We start from the raw sequence: 18,928 nt of genomic DNA on the forward strand, positions 1-18,928 counted from the left end.
AGCTGGGGTGGCCCCAGGGGCGCGGGGACGTCATCTCACCGTCCCTGGAGGACACGGACGAGCAGCTCCTCGTCGTTCATGGTGACGGCGCGGTGCAGGTGCTCGCTGCTCAGCGGCTCCCCTGGGACCCGGGACGGGAGCGGCGTCACCAGGCCCGAGCGGGGCAGGGGCTGGGGAGAGCTGGGGGCGGTGCGCCGCGGGGAGGGCGGCCGGGCTCCGCGGGGTCGTCTCCCCACTCCCCTCCCCTCCCCTTCTCCACTGGGGCAGGGGCCCGACCGCGGCCTGCGGCCTGCGGCCTCCTCCATCCACTGAGGGGCCCGGCCGGACCGCACGACGCCTCCCCAGTCCCGGACGCCCGCTTGGCACCTCGGCGGTGACCCTTCCCTCGGGCCTAGCCGTCTTTGCCATCTCTGGGAGGAGTTGGAGCCGCTCCGAGACCACCTTCCCCACGGTAGTGAACACTCTAGAGATCAGCGGGAGCGAGGGCAGACTCCCCGCTGTCCTGAACGCTCAGGAGAGGTCAGCGGGAGCCGAGGCAGAGTCCCCACGGGACGGAGAGCTTGGGAGAGGTCAGCGGGAGCAAAGGTGGAGTCGACGCTATACTGAACGCTCGGGAGAGGTCAGCGGGAGCAAAGGCGGAGTTCCCAGGCGCCCAGCCCTCCCGGTCTACGTACCCGGCTCTGGGTTCCGGGGAGGAGGCAGGGAGGCCGGGAGACTTTGAAGGGAAGGAGAGGAGGCGATCACGAACAGGGAGGCCCGGGCAGGCCGGAGAGGAGGCCGGGAGGCAGACACAGATGGGCAGGAGGGAAGGCAGGCAGATAGGCAAGGAGGTCGGAAGGGAGGCAGATATAGATGGGCAGGCCCAGGCACGCGGAAAGGAGGCAGACATAATAATAATAATAATAATTGTAGTATCTGTTAAGTGCTTACTATGTGCCCGGCACTGTACTAAGCGCTGGGGTGGATGCAAGAAAATCGGGTTAGAGACAGTCTTTGTCCCTCGTGGGTCCCTCACTTTCGGTCCCCATTTTACAGGTGATGGAACTGAGGCAAAGAGAAGTGAAGATCACACAGCAGACCGGTGGCAGGGCCGGGATTAGAACCCAGGACCTTCTGACTCCCAGGCCTGTGTTCTATCCACTAGGCCAGGCTGCTTCTCCTAGACAAGGAGGGGCAGGAAAGGAGAAAGGGAGGCAGACTTAATAATAATTGTGGTACTTGTTAAGTGCTTATTATGTGCCAAGTGCTGTTCTAAGGTAATCAGGTTATCCCATGTGGGGCTCACGGTCTTCATCCCCATTTGACAGATGAGGTAATTGAGGCACAGAGAAGTGAAGTGACTTGCCCGAGGTCACGCAGGAGACAGGTGGCGGAGCCGGGATTAGAACCCACGACCTCTGACTCCCAAACCCGGGCTCTTTCCACTAGGCCACGCTACAGACCTAGACAGGGAGGCAGGGGAAGAGAGAAGGGAGGAAGAGGGGCGAACATAAAGCAGCAGAGAGGGAAGCGGGCGGGTAGTCTCTAGACTCTAAACTCGTTGTGGGCAGGGAATGTGTCTGTTATATTGTTCTACTGCACTCTCCCAAGCGCTTAGTACAGTGTTCTGCGCACAGCAAGCGCTCAATAAAAATGATTGACTGAGGGGGCAAGGAGGCAGGAAGGGAGGCAGACACAGACAGGCAGAAATGATTTCCAAAGACGGTGGCGGGGGCCGGGGGAAGCGGAAAGAAGAGGAAGGAATTAAGAGGGAGTCACGCCAATGTGTGCGGCTGAGAGCACGATCAACTGTCCATATGTACGGAAGTGCCGAGGAGACGGATAAAATACAAAACCGTGTCCCAGGCTGACTCGCCCACGCCAGGAGAGCCTCGCTCCCAGGACACATTAGAGGAGCACTGTGGCGGTGCAGCCGGAAGAACCCGGCCCTAGAGGTCGGAGGACCTGGGTTCCAATCCCGGGCCCGACACGTGTCTGCTTGGGCAAGTCCGCTGCGCTTCTCTGGGCCTCAGAGAAGTTGCTAAACGGTTATTAGTAACGAGAAGCGCCGGGGCTCAGTGGAAGGAGAACGGGCTTGGGAGTCGGAGGTCGTGGGTTCCAATCCCGGCTCCGCCACCTGTCCGCTGTGTGACTTTGGGCAGGTCACTTCACTTCTCTGGGCCTCAGTTACCTCATCTGGAAAATGGGGTGTGAGCCCCACGTGGGACAACCTGATTACCTTGTATCAACCCAGTGTTTAGAACAGTGCTTGGCACATAGTAAGTCCTTAACAAATACCATCATCATCATTATTACTATTATTAAATCCTCCCCACCCTGACTTGGCCGGTAAGCCCCATGTGGGACAAGGGTTGCGCCCAACCTGATGATCTTGTAACTACCGCAGTGCTTATTATAGTGCCTGGCACATAGTAAGTGCTTAATGACTACCATAATTTTTTTTTTAAAAAAAACAGGCTTGAGCTTGCAATAAATAATGAGCCTAGCGGTCCCCTGGGGTGTCAGCCATCTGCCAAAAAAAAAAAACAAAAACCCTAAACCACAATGAGCTGCGTTACCAAAATTAAATTCAGGAACACTCCCCCGCACCCTGGACCAATTAAAAATGCATTTTTATGAAGTCGTAGGCTTTCCGACCGCCTCGGCGCCATTTAAGAATCCACTGTAATCTATTTCCCATTGACCGTTTCGATAGATATTAGTATCGACAGCTCCGGCACGATGGTCGTCCCCCAGCTCTTTACAATTCGCAGTTACCCTCTAAGATCTTGCTGTAGACGCAGGCCTCTTCCAGGAAACCGACCTCGTTTTCTGAGGCGGGAGCCGGGAGGGGAAGGGGGCCGTGAGCCGAGATGATTATTGGGGGGCTACAGGCAGGAGAGGGACCCGGGGAGCAGCCAGAGGCAGAGAAAGACAGGGAAGATGAAGGGAAAAGGAGACAGGGACAGACAGAAGAGGACGAAGGAATGGAGAGGGCGGGAGAGACAGAGAGCGAGTGGTCGCTAAGGTCACCCGGCGACCTTCTTCTTGCCAAATTCCACGGCCTCCACTCCATCCAAACGCTCCCCGGCCTCTCAGCTGCCATCGACACTGCGGACCACCCCCTTCTCCTGGAAACATTATCCAACCTTGGCTCCGCTGACACTGTCCTCTCCTGCTTCTCCTTCTACCTCTTTGGCCGCTCCTTCTCAGTCTCCTTATTGGGCTCCTCCTCTGCCTCCCTCCCCCTAACTGTGGGGGGTCCCTCAAGGCCTACTTCTGGGTCCCCCTCTGTTTTCCATCTACACCCACTCCCTTGCAGAACTCATTCGCTCCCACGGCTTCAACTACCATCTCTATGGGGATGATTCCCAAATCTACCTCACTAGACCTGACCTCTCTCCTTCTCTGCAGGCTGGCATTTCCTCCTACCTTCGGGACATCTCTGATGTCTCGCTGACACCTCCATCTTAACATGTCCAAAACAGAGCCCCTCCTCTTCCCACCAAACCCTGTCCTCCCCAAGACTTTCCCATCGCTGTAGAGAGCACCACCTTCCTGTCTGTCTCACGAGCCCGTAGCCTAGGCGTTATCCTCCACTCATCTTTCATTCAACCCGCATATTCAGTCGTCAAATCCCGTCGCTTCTACCTTCACGACATCATTAAAATCCACTCTTTCCCCTCCACCCGAACTGCGACCACGTGGAGCCAAGCGCTTCTCCTAGCTCATCTAAACTACTCCATCAGCTTCCTTGCTGACCTCCCCGCCTCCTGTCTCTCCCCACTCCAAGGGATCGATCATATTTATTGAGTGCTTACTGTGTGCAGGACACTGTACTAAGTGCTTTGGAGAGTACAGTCTAATAACAGACACATTCCCTATCCACGATGAGCTTACTCCAATCCATACTTCACTCTGCTGCCCGGATCATTTTCTAATAAACCATTCAGTCCACAATTCCCGACTCCTCAATATCCTCCGGTGGTTGCCCATCGACCTCCGTATCCAACAGCAACTCCTCACCGTTGGCTTTAAAGCAGTCAGTCACCTTCCCCCATCCTACCTTACCTCCCTGATTTCTCACTACATCCCAGCCCGCACGCTTTGCCCCTCTAACACTAACCCACTCAGTGTACGCCAGTCTCCTCTATTTCGCTGCTGACCCCTCACTCACATCCTACTTCTGGCCTGGAACTCCCTCCCCCTTCGTATGAGACACCACCACTCTCCCTACCTTCAAAACCTTATTAAAAGCCCATCTCCTCCAAGAGGGCTTCTCCGCCTAAGCCCTCGTTTTCTCTTCTCCCACTCCCTTCTGTGTCACCTTTGCCCTCGGATCTGTGCCTTTTCTTCACCTCCTCCTGAGCCCCGCAGCGTTTCTGCGCATTATCTTTCAGGGCATTTGTTTAGCGCTTACTAAGTGCCAGGCACTGTACTGAGCTCTGGGGTGGAAGGAAGCAAATCGGGATGGACACGGTCCCCGTCCCACATGGGGTTCACAATCTTAATTCCCATTTTACAGATGAGGGACTGAGGCCCAGAGAAGTGAAGTGACTTGCCCCAGGTCACACAGCAGTGGCAGTGTGGGGATTAGAACCCATGACCTTCTGCCTCCCAGGCCCGGGCTCTACCCACTAGGCAATGCTGCTTTTCTAAATAGTACTTCCCTAAGCCTTTCATCCAGTGCTCTGCACACAGTAAAGATTCATAAAATGTCTCTATTTTGTTTGTGTGTTTGTCTCTGTTGCCGAATTGTCCATTCCAAGTGCTTAGTACAGTGCTCTGCACATAGTAAGCGCTCAATAAATACTATTGAAATACCATTGAATGAATAAAATCCCTTGGATGGAGAACTGGAAGGGCAGCCCCGGGAAACAGTCTCCAATATCCCGATGGAAAACCAGGCCTCCCTGTCTGCCTTTCCCTTCCTCTCCTAAAATGGGTCCCCAGATCCCATCTCCGTCCCGGAAACCTTGGGATTTCCATTAACTCAGTGATACTTGTACAACCCCGCAGTTCATTGATTTCTATTAATGCCTGCCTCCCCCTCTGGATTGTAAGCTCAAGGTGGGCAGGGAATGCGTCTGTTATACTGTTAGCGTGTACTCTCCCAAGCGCTTAGTACAGTCTCCGCACGCAGTAGGCGTTCAATAAATACAACCGAATGAATGAATGGGGTGACAGAACCTGGAATTTCCCACGCCGCAGCTCAGCGGTACACAGGGGTGTCTTTCTGTACGTGCCCTCTGGGCACCTGAGATTTCGGGGACCTCAAGACGGGGCGGGGCCCTCTGGGCACTCACTGGTGGTAGACACGGCGACTACCGGACTGTATTCGGACTCTCCGGTGGGGCTGGTGACCTTCAGCCGGAATCTATATAGGGTCCGGGGCTCCAGGCCCTCGACGACGTGCTGAGTGGCATAGCCCCTGCCAGGAACAGAGAGGGCACACGTTCTGATGCCTGCTGTCCAATCTGTCAATCTTTCAGTGGTATTTATTATTATTATTAATAATAATAGTGATGTTGGTATTTGTTAAGCGCTTACTACGGGCAGAGCACTGTCCTAAGCGCTGGGGGAGATACAGGGTACTCAGATAGTCCCACGTGAGGCTCACAGTTGTCATCCTCATTTTACAGATGAGGTCATTGAGGCCCAGAGAAGTGAAGTGACTCGTCCAAAGTCACACAGCTGACAGGTGGCAGAGCCGGGATTCGAACCCATGCCCTCTGACTCCCAAGCCCGGGCTCTTTCCACTGAGCCACGCTGCTTCCCGTTAATAATAATATAATAATGGAACTCGTTAAGCGCTTACTGTGTGCCAAGCACCGTTCTAAGCACTAAGGTAGATACGAGTTGACCCGATCGGACCCAGCCCCTCTCTACATTGGGCTCCCAGTCTTGATCCCCGTTTTTTACAGATGAGGGAACTGAGGCCCAGAGAAGTGAAGGGACTTGCCCAAGGTCACACAGCAGACAAGTGATGGAGCCGGGATTACAACCCGTGACCTTCTCACTCCCAGGCCCGGGCTCTACCCTTGCTGCTTCTCCTACCGAGTGCTCACATTGTGCAGAGCACCGGACTGAGCGCCAACAACCAGATAGTCTGCATTTATTTGGCAAACACTTCTTTCCTGCTCCATATTCCAGGGAAGCAGCATGGCCCAGTGGAAAGAGCGCGAGCCTGGGAGTCAGAGGATCTGGGTTCTAATCCCGGCTCTGCCACTTGACTGCTGGGTGACCTTGGGATAGTCGCTTCCCTTCCCTGGGCCTCAGTCGCCTCACCTGCAAAATGGGTATCAATACCCGGTCTCCCTCCAACTCCCCCGTGTGGAACCTGATTACCTCATATCTATCCCAGCGCTTAGTACAGTGCTTGACACATAGTACGCGCTTAACGAATACCACGGTTATTATTATGATTCCTTTCTCAAGCCTTACCGAAGGGAACCTTTTACAGACATAACAATGGGCCTGGGAGTCTAGGGGTCTGGGTTCTAATTTCAACTCTGCACTTGCCTGTTGTGTCACCTTGGGCAGGTCACTTCCCTTCTCTCTGCCCTAGCTTCCTCATCTGTTCTCAAACGTTGTTTTCCCTCCCCGTTAAACTGGGTGCTCTGATGTAGGATGGGGACTTTTTTATGATATTCGTTAAGTTCCCACTATGCGCCAGGCACTGTACTAAGCGCTGGGGCGGATACCGGCCAATCGGGTTGGACACGGTCCCTGTCCCACATGGAGCTCCCAGTCTTAATCCCGTCTGACAGATGAGGGAACTGAGGCACAGGGAAGTGAAGTGGCTTACCCAGTGTCACACAGCAGACCGGTGACAGGGGCAGGATTAGAACTCCGGTCATCTGACTCCCAGGACCAGGGTCTTTCCACCAGGCCACACTGCTTCCCATGTTTTTATGAGATGTTCTTCCCCTCGACTCTATTTATCGCCACTGTTCTCGTCCGCCCGTCTCCCCCGATCAGACCGTGAGCCCGTCAAACGGCAGGGACCGTCTCTATCTGTTGCCGATTTGTCCATTCCAAGCGCTTAGTACAGTGCTCTGCACCTAGTAAGCGCTCAATAAATACTATTGAATGAATGAATGAAGCAGCATGATCGGGCTGTGGGTAGACCAATGTATTTTGCACCTACTTCATGTGGAAAGCTATATTGGGTACCTAATACAGAGTGCTCTCTGGGATGCTGCTGTGTAGAAACCACTGTACTGGGTGCCTACTGTGGGCAGAGCACTGTAACTTCACAGAGAGGGCCAGCAATGGGACCCTGTGAAATTCGGCCGTGTCAGTGGCTCTGCCCCACCCCAGCCTCTGCCCATCCCATTCATTCATTCATTCAAGGGTACTTATTGAGCTCTTAATGTGTGCAGAGCACTGTCCTAAGCGCTTGGAAAGTACAATTCAGCAATAAAGAGAGACGATCCCTGCCCACCCCGGGTTTACAGTCTAGAAGTGGGGAGACAGACATCAAAAGAAGTAAACAGTCATCGATATAAATAGAATTATAGATATATATACACGTCAAAGCAAGTAAATAGGCATTAATATAAATAGAATCATAGATATATACATATATACACAAGCGCTGTGGGGCGGGGAAGGGGGTAAAGGGAGCGAGTTGGGGCGATGGGGAGGGGAGGAGGAGCGGAGGGAAAGGGAGGGCTCGGTCTGGGAAGGCCTCCTGGAGGAGGTGAGCTCTCAGGAGGGCTCTGAAGAGGGGAGGAGAGTGAGTTTGGCGGAGGTGAGGAGGGAGGGCGTTCCGGGACGGCGGGAGGACGCGGGCCGGGGGTCGACGGCGGGACGGGCGTGAACGGGGGACGGCGAGGAGGCGGGCGGCGGAGGAGCGGAGCGTGCGGGGTGGGCGGTGGAAAGAGAGAAGGGAGGAGAGGTAGGAGGGGGCCAGGGGATGGACGGCTTGGAAGCTAAGAGTGAGGAGTTTTTGCTTCGTGCGAAGGTTGATAGGCAACCACTGGAGGTTTTTGAGGAGGGGAGTGACATGCCCAGAGCCTTTCTGTAGAAAGATAATCCGGGCAGTAGAGTGAAGTATCCCAACCCAGCCCCCCCGACCCTGCCCATTTTTTCCCCCGGGCGGACAGTCGGCCTGTCCCAGCCCTCAAACGCCCAAGTCCTGGAAGTGACGGTCAGAGACTCTGATGCATTATGCGACCCACTAAATGAGAGAGGGAAAAAAAAAAAACCCAGCAACTAGGCCGGTGTTGATTTTATTTCACTAATTAATGATGCGCCCTCTGTGTTTCAAAGGCTGCCTGGATTAATAGGATGCTCCGTGGCTTGGAAAACCCCTCACAGTCATCCGTCCACAAGGACCGCAGAAACCGGCAGCCGTTATCTAACATCCGCGTGTCAGCGTCGAACCATATTTATTGATTCGTCCCGAGGTGTGAGACCGTGGACGAGAAGCTGTCATATTATTCTACCGCTCTATGAGTCGTAGCAGCAGGAGGAGGAGGAGTAATCACATTTCTTGAGGGTTGGTCAGCTCTCCCCTTCTACCTCTCCCTCCTCCTCTCACAGCACAGCCAGGCCTGCCCTCTTCGATCCTCTATTGCCAATCCATCAAGCAATCGATGGTATTGACTGCACGCTTGCTATGAGCAGAGCATTGGACTAAGCACTTAGGAGAGACGGTACAACTGAGTTGGTAGACACGTTCCCTGCCCACATTGAGCTTACGGTCTAAACGATTTTAGACTGCCTAACAATGACAACCGTAGTATTTATTAAGCCCTTTCTATTTGCCGGACACTGTACTAAGCGCTTTCTACAGCCCACCCCGCACTCCGCTCCTCTGCCGCTCACCTCCTCACGGTCCCCCGTTCACCCCTGTCCCGCCGTCACCCTGGCCCACGTCCTCCCGCGGTCCCGGAACGCCCTCCCTCCTCACCTCCGCCAAACTAACTCTCTTCCCCTCTTCAAAGCCCTCCTGAGAGCTCACCTCTTCCAGGAGGCCTTCCCACATTGAGCTTCCCCTTTCCCTCTGCTCCCCCTCTCCTTCCCTCCCCAACCCTCTGCTCTTCCCCCTTCCCCTCCCCTCAGCACCGTGCTCATTTGTATATATTATTTATTACCTTATTTATTTTGTTAATGAGGTGTACATCCCCTTGATTCTATTTATCTGGATGATGTTGTCTTGTTTTACTTTTTTCTGTTTTGCTTTGCCGTCCGTCTCCCCCGTTTAGACTGGGCAGGGATGGTCTCTTTCTGTTGCCGAATTGTCCATTCCAAGCGCTTAGTACAGTGCTCTAGCACATAGTAAGCGCTCGATAAATACTACTGAATGAATGCAAGCAGCAGAAGCAGCGTGGCTTAGTGGAAAGAGCCCGGGCTTGGGAGTCGGAGGTCGTGGGTTCTAATGCCGGCTCTGCCACTTGTCGGCCTGCCTCGTGTCAGCTGTGTGACTTTGGGCAAGTCACTTAACTTCTCTGGGCCTCAGTTCCCTCATCTGTAAAATGGGGATGAAGACTGTGAGGCCCACATGGGGCAACCTGATAACCTGGTATCTACCCCAGCACTTAGAACAGTGCTTGGCACATAGTTAGCAAATACCATCATTATTATACAAGCAAGTAGGGTTGGACACAGTCCCTGTCCCACGTGGGGCTCATTTTACAGAGGAACCTGAGGCTCAGGGAGGTGAAGTGACTTGCCCAAGGTCACACAGGATTGTAGACAACCTACTCACTATGACTCCATCTGTTCTCTCTCATCGCCGACCCCGCGTTCACTTTCTCCCTGTGGCCTGGAACGCCTTCCCTCTTCATATCATAATAATTAATAATTATGGTATTTGTTAGAGAAGCAGTGTGGCTCAGTGGAAAGAGCCCGGGCTTGGGAGTCAGAGGTCATGGGTTCAAATCCCGACTCTGCCACTTGTCAGCTGTGTGACTGTGGGCAAGTCACTTCACTTCTCTGGGCCTCAGTTACCTCACCTGTAAAATGGAGATTAACTGTGAGCTTCACATGGGACAACCTGATGACCCTGTATCTTCCCCAGTGCTTAGAACAGTGCTCTGCCCATAGTAAACACTTAACAGACACCAACATTTTTATTGTTATTATTACTATGCTCCAGGCACTGTACTAAGTGTTGGAGCGGATACAAGCCATCAGGTCGGTCACAGTCCCTGTCCCGGGTGGGGCTCACAGCCTCAATCCTCATTTTATAGCTGAGGCAACTGAAGCACAAAGAATAATAAGGTTGGTATTTGTTAAGCGCTTACTGTGCGCAGAGCACTGTTCTAAGCGCTGGGGGAGATACCGGGTAATCAGATTGTCCCACGTGAGGCTCACAGTCTTAATCCCCACTTTCCAGATGAGGTAACTGAGGCACCGAGAAGTGAAGTGACTCGCCCACAGTCACCCAGCCGACAAGTGGCAGAGCTGGGATTCGAACTCATAACCTCTGACTCCCAAGCCCGTGCTCTTTCCGCTGAGCCACGCTGCTTCTCGGTGACTCGCCAAAGGTCACGCAGCAAATGGCGGAGCCGGAATTAGAACCCATGACCTTCTGACTCCCAGGCCCGGGCTCTATCCGCTACGCCATGCTGCTTGTCTAACGTATCGTATCCAACGGACCGGGCCTCTCCCCACCTACAGAGACTTATTAAAATCACCTCTCCTCCAGGAAGCCTGCCCCAACTAACCTCTCACCTCCCCACCCTCCTCACCCTCCCTTCTTCGTCACCTATGCGCTTGAGTCTGTCCCCGCCGAACACGGTGATACTCACCCCATCCCCACCATCCCCTCAACACGTACGTCCACGTCCTCTCACTCTGCCCTTTCCCCGGCCTGTACCTTATTTTAATGTCTGCCTCCCCCACTAGCCTCTAAACTCTTCAAGAGCAGGGGTCGCGAACACCAACGCTACTGTATCGCACGCTACCGAGCGGTTAGTAGAGTGCTCTGCACACAGAAGGCGCTCAATAAAGACCACTGGCAGACTGATGGATCAGAGCCATTGCCCGCAACAGACGTTCAGGGAGGCGCTTGTCCAAATCTGAATTAAAATCCGAAGGATTTTTTTCCCTCTCGACACAGAAGGTAGCCGGTAATAATAATAATAATGTTGGTATTTGTTAGGCGCTTACTATGTGCAGAGCACTGTTCTAAGCACTGGGGGAGATACAGGGTCATCAGGTTGTCCCACGTGAGGCTCACAGTTAATCCCCATTTTACAGATGAGGTAAGTGAGGCACCGAGAAGTGAAGCGACTCGCCCACAGTCACGCAGCTGACAGGTGGCAGAGCCGGGAGTCGAACCCGTGACCTCTGACTCCGAAGCCCAGAGGTAGAGTGCTCTCAGCACAGTAGGCATCCACTTCTGCGCTCTGCATAGTACAGTGCTCTGCCTGCAGGAGGTACCGTCCAGTACAGGGCTCTGCATGCAGAAGGCACCATCTAGTATAGTGCCCTGCGAACAAGAAGCGTCATCCGGCATTCTGCGGGCAGGAGGTGTGGTCCAATACAGCGCTGCTTTGTGGGAAGGAGGTACGGTCCCGGACGGTGGTCGGTACGGTCTGGTAATAATAATAACGATAATTATAGTACTTGTTAAGCGCTTACTATATGCCAAGCACCGTTTTAAGCACCGGGGTAGATTCGGGTTAGGTTGGCCAGAATCCCCGTCCCACCCAGCGTTCATTCTCTTGATCCCCATTTTCTAGATGAGGTAACTGAGGCCCGGTGAAGCGACTTGCCCAAGGTCACAGAGCAGATGGGTGGCGGAGCCGGGTTTGGAACCCGTGACCTTCTGACTCGCAGACTCGGGCTCTATCCACTGAGCCATGCTGCTTCTCCCTCTCGTCAGCAGGCCTCACCACGATTTTGTCTCTTTGGTTGGGGATTTTTAATAGGAACAATTAGGACTGCGAAGGATAGAAAGTTTCCAAGCTCCGGGTTGGGGAAACCTGCAGCCGGTAGCCCCGATCCACCCTGAGCACCCATCGGTCCCTTTCTGCCCGAAACCAGAGTCGGGCCTCCTTCCCCTGGAGGAGACCGGTCCGGCTCGGCCACCATTAAAGCCACCCGCGCGGACATAAACCCGACGCTAAAGTGACCTGCTCGGACAGAAAGCCCAGGGTTCGAGCGGTTGGTTCAGACACAAATCTGCCTTTAAGGAGGCAGCACGGCCTGGTGGGAAGACCTCGGACCTGAGATCTAATTCCGGCTCTGCCACTTATCGGCGCCGCGACCTTAACGATGTTGGTATTTGTTAAGCGCTTACTATGTGCAGAGCACTGTTCTAAGCGTTTAACCTTGGCCAAATCACTTCATGTCTCTGGGCCTCCGTTATCTCATCTGTAAAATGGGGATTAAGACTGGGAACCCATGTGGAAGAGGAAAGGTTTCCAGGGATCATCTTACATCTACCCAGAACTTAGTACAATGCCCGGCACATAGTAAGCACTTAACAAATACCAACATCATTATTATTATTATTACATTGTGGTATCTGTTGAGTGCTTACTATGTGCCGAGCACTGTTCTAAGCGCTGGGGTAGATACAGGGTAATCAAGTTGTCCCTCGTGAGGCTCACAGTCTTCATCCCCATTTTACAGATGAGGTCACTGAGGCCCAGAGAAGTGAAGTGACTTGCCCACAGTCACACAGCTGATAAATGGCAGATCCGGGATCCGAACCCATGACCTCTGACTCCCAAGCCCGGGCTCTTTCCACTGAGCCACGCTGCTTCTCTATCATCATCATCATCATCATCAAAGTGGCCCGCTCGGACCTAAACCCGGCATCCAAACAGCCGGCTCGGGCACAAGCCCAGCATCAAAGCGGCCTGCCTGGACAGAAGCCCGGTGTCCGACCGGTCGGCTCGGACACAGGCCCGGGATTTCGAGAGGCCGGCTCAGAGACGAGTCCGGCAACAGAGCGGCCGGCCGGGACGCCGGCCTGGGCTCAGGGCGGCCGGCTCGGCCCGCGGCCCGGCGGAAGAGCAGCGAGCAGTGCACCTACGTATATATGATACCGAAAGTGTGCCTCTTGGCATCCTCCTCTTCGACGGAGAAGCGCAGCCACCGCTCCTGGGGCCCGCTCCTCTGGGCCGGCCGCTCCGCCTCCCAGCACAGCTTGATGCTGTGGTGGTTCACCTCGCCCACCACCGGCGGCCGCGGCTTCGGGAGCGCCGGGGAACCTGGAAAGGGACAGGGACAGGTCAGAGGCGAGCACGCAGGGGGAGTCTGGGGAGGAAGAGCAACAGGTCAGAGGCAAGAGCCCGGTGGGGGGGGGGGGAACCAGTCCGCCCGTCCAGCTGCCTTGCCAGATGCCGGGCCTTCGCGGAGCCCCTCGGCCTCTCGCCCGGCTCCCAGGCCGCCCGACCATCTGAAGCCACCGGAAATTGGGAGGTAGCCAAGCGGATGACTGAGCCGACTCAGAATCGATCAGTCCACGGGTCAGCGGCATTTACCGACAGCCTCCTGCGGGCAGAGCGGCAGCGTGGCTTAGTGGAAAGAGCCCGGGCTTGGGAGTCAGAGGACGTGGGTTCCGATCCCAGCTCCGCCACTTGTCTGCTGTGTGACTTTAGGCGTCACTTCACTTCTCTGTGCCTCATTTGCCTCACCTATAAAATGGGGATTAAGACTAGGAGCCTCACGAGGGACACTGGTAAGCACCGGGGTAGGTACAGGTTAATTAGGTCGGACACAGACCAGGGTGTGTGTCCTGCTTGGGCTTCTCAGTCTAAGGAGGAGGAAGAATGGGTATCCCAATTTATAGTTGAGGTGACTGAGGCCCAGAGAAGTTAACTGACTTGCCCAAGGTCACACAACAAGCAATTGGCAGGGTCAGGTTTAGAACCCGGGTCCGTTTGTGTCCCAGGCCGGTGCTCTCCACTAGCCTGTGGGCTGGTGCTTCTTCAACTGGGCAACTTCGTAAGAAGATGGGTTTCGCAGAGGGTGTGGAGGGCTTGGGCCCCTGGCCAGGGGCACCTTCGGGTCACGTGTGGGGTCTTTGGCAAGAATAAGGGGAGAGGAGGAAGCAGCGAGGCCTAGTGGATAGAGCCCAGGCCTGGCAGTCAGAAGGACCTGAGTTAATAATAATAATGATTAATAATGATGGTATTTGTTAAGCACCTACTTTGTGACAGGCACTGTTCTAAGCGCAGGGAAATCAGGAAATCAGGAAATCAGGAAATGATATAAGGAAATCAGATTGTCCCACACGGGGCTCAGTCTTAATCCCCATTTCACAGATGTGGGAACTGAGGCCCAGAGAAGTTAAGTGGCTTGCCCAGGGTCGCACAGCAGACAAGTGGCGGAGCCGGGATTAGAACCCACGTCCTCTGACTCCCAAGGCCGTTCTCTTTCCACCAAGCCCCGTCCTGTGCTACAGATGAAGTAACTGAGGCACAGAGAAGCTAAGTAGTTTGCCCAAGGTCAACCAGCAGACAAGAGACGGAGCCGGCATTAGAACCCAGATCCTTCTGACTCCCAGGACCGGGGTCTATCCACTAGACCACACTGCTTCTCTTTTGACCAAGACAGTCAGATGTGACCACAGGGAGTGAAGAGTCCACGTGAAACAGCGACTCTCGTCTGACCTGACTCCCTCCTATCTTCCCCAGCGCTCAGTACTCGGCTTGGCATACAGCAAGCACTTAAAAATACCACAGTAGTAATAATAATAATAGTAATGCAATGATGTTATCATTATCATTAGCCATTCCCCTGCATTTTCTACAGAATTCAATGCAGAGTCAAGAACCCAGAATGAAATACAGGAGATGGTGTTGAACATAGTTTAGCTATGAATGTTTGCTCAAGAAAATGATCGCAGGACTTAAATTCCACCCATCTCCCAAACCAAGCTAAGAAGAGACCTGAAAATAAGGGAAATTCAAAGGGAGGCTCACGGCTTGCTCCATTCCAGCTTCAGGAGATTATTTAACTGGGAAAGGCTTCCAGGGGTTTCCTACTCTCTAACTCCAAAACAAGGGGCCTATTGATAATAGCTTTTATTGAGTATTTATAGAGTGTGAAGCACTCTACCAAGGCTGTGAAGACAAGCAGTTACTTGTTAGAGAAGGCCTGTGTCTGGAAGAAACTCAGTTACGGTTTCAGGAAAGCAGATATATATTAGTTCCACTGGTATTTCGTTAACCTACTTTCTGAAAGTTTCATTCATTCATTCAATAGTATTTATTGAGCGCTTACTATGTGCAGAGCACTGGACTAAGCGCTTGGAATGGACAAATCGGTAACAGATAGAGACAGTCCCTCCCCTCTGACGGGCTCACGGTCTAATCGGGGGAGACCGACAGACAAGAACAATAGTACCAAATAGAATCAAGATAGTAATAAATAGAATCAAGATAGTAATAAATAGAAAGAGCTATGGACTCGGAAGATCCTTGGAAAACTCAGAAATAGCCTCATGCTCTTAATAGTACTTGTTAAGCGCTTACTGTGTGTCAAACACTGTTCGGAGCCCTGCGTTAGGTACAAGATCATCAGGTCAGACACTGCCTCTGTCCTACAAGGGGCTCACATTCTAAGTAGGAGAGCGAATAGGTATTAAAACCCCAATTTACAGTTGAGGAAACTGAGGCAAAGAGAAGTGATGAGAAGTGAGCTCCCCTTTTCCTCTGCTCCTCCTCCCCTTCCCAACCCCGACTCCCTCCCTCTGCTCTGTCCCCCTCCCGGCCCCACAGCACTTGTGTACAGATGTACATATTCATTATTCTATTTATTTTATTAATGATGTGTATATATCTATAATTCTATTTATTTATATTGATGCTATTGCTGCCTGTCTGCTTGTTTTGTTGTCTGTTTCCCCCTTCTAGACTGTGAGCCCGTTGTTGGGTAGGGATTGTCTCTGTTTGTTGCCGAATTGTACTTTCCAAGCGCTCAGTACAGTGCTCTGCTCACAGTAAGCGCTCAATCAATAAGAGTGAATGATTGAATGAATGAAGGGACACTGCCCAAGGTCATACAGCAAGCAATGGGCAGAGCCGGGATTGGAACCCAGGTCTTCTGACTTCCAGGCTCTTTCTTTGCACTAGGCCATGCTGCTTCTTTTAATAACAATAATTATGGTATTTGTTAAGCGCTTACTATGTGCCAAGCACTGTTCTAAGCACTAGAGCAGATACAAGGTGATCAGGTTGTCCCACGTGGGGCTCACAGTCTTAATCCCCATTTTACAGATGAGGTCACTGAGGCCCAGAGAAGTGAAGTGACTTGCCCAAGGTCACACAGTAGACAAGTGGCGGGGCTGGGATTAATAATAATAATAATAACAATGGCACTTGTTAAGCGCTTATTATGTTCAAAGCACTGTTCTAAGCGCTGGAGAGGATTAAGGCCATCGGTTGCCCCAAGTGGGGCTCACAGTCTTAATCCCCATTTTACAGATGAGGTCACTGAGGCACACAGAAGTTAAGTGACTTGCCCAAAGTCACACAGCTGACAAGTGGCGGAGCCAGGATTAGAACCCGTGTCCTCTGACTCCCAAGCCCGGGCTCCTTCCACTAGGCCATGCTGCTTCCTTGTGTCTCTACTGATGAGACTGAGCACAAAGATAGGGCAGCTGAAAATGGGAAACACAAAAAACAATTGCTGGAGTGTCCTTTTTTTTCCAACTTGTATTTGTTAAGTGCTTACTACATGCCAGACACTAAACTAAGCGCTGTGGTAGATACAAAATAATCTGGTTGGACACAGTCCCTGTCCAAAATAGGATTCACAATCTTAATCCCCATTTTACAGATGCAGTAACTAAGGTACGGAGAATCGAAACGACTTGTCCAAGGTCACACAACAGACAGGTGGCAGAGTTGGAATTAGAACTCACGTCCTTCTGACTCCCCGGCCTGTGCTCTTTCCACTAGGCCATCTCGGTCCCAATCTGCTGGTGTTCTTAATCTTGTATGTATATATTTTTATTCCCCGATTTATTTTGTTAATGAGGTGTCCATCCCCTTGATTCTATTTATCGTGATTAAGTTGTCTTGTTTTTGTCCGTCCGACTCCCCCGATTAGACCGTAAGCCCGTCGATGGGCAGGGACTGTCTCTATCTGTTGCCGAACTGTCCATTCCAAACGCTTAGTACAGTGCAGAGCACCTAGTAAGCGCTCAATAAATACTACTGAATGAATGAATGATTATAATTATAATCTGCTCTGAGCTTATCTTCTGTTACTTCAAGTGTGTCTAACCAAATCTAATGGCATCTTCAAAACCTCCTGAAATCCCTCCCTTTCTGGGAACCCTCTTGGAAGCAGTGTGGCCTAGTGGATAAGGCCCGGGCCTGACAGTCAGAAGGACCCGGGTTCTAATCCCAGCTCCTCCATTTGTCTGTTGTTGAGAGCTTGGGCAAGTCACTTCACTTCTCTGGGCCTCAGTTACCTCATTTGTAAAAATGGGGATTAAGCCTGGGAGCCTTATGCTTAGAACAGTGCTCTGCACATAGTAAGCGCTTAACAAATACCAACGTTATTATTATTATGTGGGAAATGGATTACACGTCCAACCTGAATAGTCTGCATCTACCCCAGAGTTTAGACGAGTACCTGGAACATAATAAACGCTAAACAAACCCCATTTTAAAAATAAGTCTCACCCAGGTACAACAGGGGGAAACAGTCAGTCGACTGTATTTATTGAGTGCTTACCGTAATAATAATAATAATGTTGGCATTTGTTAAGCACTTACTATGTGCCGAGCACTGTTCTAAGCACTGGGGTAGACACAGGGGAATCAGGTTGTCCCACGTGGGGCTCACAGTCTTAATCCCCATTTTACAGATGAGGTAACTGAGGCACAGAGAAGTGAAGTGACTTACCCAAAGTCACACAGCTGACAAGTGGCCGAGCCAGGATTCGAACCCATGAACTCTGACTCCAAAGCCCGTGCTCTTTCCACTGAGCCACGCTGCTCCCAAGTACTGTATTAAGCGCTTGGGAGAGTACAAGACAATAATAAGCAGACATTTCCTGCCCACAAGGAGCTCACAGACTAGACTGGGAGAGACAGACATCGACACAAATAAATAAATTACAGATACGGATATGAGTGCTGTAGGGTGGGAGGAGGGATGAACAAAGGGAGCAAGTCAGGGTGATGCAGATGGGAGTCGGGGAAGAGAAAAAGAGGGCTTAATTCATTCAACAGTATTTACTGAGCGCTTACTATGTGCAGAGCACTGGACTAAGCGCTTGGAATGGACAAATCGGTAACAGAGACAGTCCCTGCCCTCTGACGGGCTCACGGTCGAATCGGGGGAGACGGACAGACGGGAACAATAGCAATAAATAGTTTCAGGCCAGAGGCAGGACGTGGGCGAGAGGTCGGTGGCCAGATGGGACAGATTGAGGTACAGGGAGCCACATGAAGAACAGGGTCTTGGTACAGGGCTTGGTACACAGTAAACGCTCAATAAGCATTCACTCAATAGTATTTATTGAGCGCTTACTATGTGCAGAGCACTGGACTAAGCGCTTGGAATGGACAAATCGGCAACAGATAGAGACGGTCCCTGCCCGTTGACGGGCTCACGGTCTAATCGACGGCAAGAAGCAGCACGGTGTAGTGGATAGAGCCCGGGCCCGGGAATCCGAAGGTCATGAGTTTTAATTCTAGCTCCGCCACTTGTCCGCTGTGTGACCTTGGGCAAGTCACTTCGCCCTCTCTGTGCCTCAGTTACCTCATCGATAAAATGGGGATTGAGATCAGAGAAGGCCTCTTGGAGGAGACGGGCCTTCGATAAGGCTTTAAAAGGGGAGACTGATTGTCGGATTTGAGGAGGGAGCATTGGACGGGACAGACAGGAGTCAGATCAGGTACAGTGAGAAGGTTAGCATTAGAGGAGTGAAGTGGGAAGGCTGGGTTGTAGAACAGGATTTCTCCCCCCCAAAATAATAATAACAATAATAATGATGGTATCTGTTAAGAGCTTACTATGT

At 52.3% G+C, this 18,928-nt stretch overlaps 1 protein-coding gene across 4 annotated transcripts in view; it reads right to left on the minus strand.

The window, feature by feature from the left end:
* FANK1 (fibronectin type III and ankyrin repeat domains 1) overlaps nt 1-18,928 on the minus strand; it is a 47,515-nt gene that overhangs the window by 12,366 nt on the left and 16,221 nt on the right. For 3 of the 4 annotated variants that reach the window (XM_029061483.2, XM_029061481.2, XM_029061485.1), the window contains exons 2-4: nt 12,980-13,157; nt 5,286-5,410; nt 40-121 (exon numbers count right to left, since the gene is read on the minus strand). In XM_029061483.2, the coding sequence (XP_028917316.1) occupies nt 40-121; nt 5,286-5,410; nt 12,980-13,157 (385 nt within the window). Of the gene's footprint in view, nt 1-39; nt 122-5,285; nt 5,411-12,975; nt 13,158-18,928 lie in introns of those variants that run through there. The other variant, XM_029061484.2, reaches the window with a different exon arrangement.

This window comes from Ornithorhynchus anatinus, chromosome 3 (genome assembly GCF_004115215.2).
Source record: "Ornithorhynchus anatinus isolate Pmale09 chromosome 3, mOrnAna1.pri.v4, whole genome shotgun sequence".
Taxonomy (NCBI): domain Eukaryota; kingdom Metazoa; phylum Chordata; class Mammalia; order Monotremata; family Ornithorhynchidae; genus Ornithorhynchus; species Ornithorhynchus anatinus.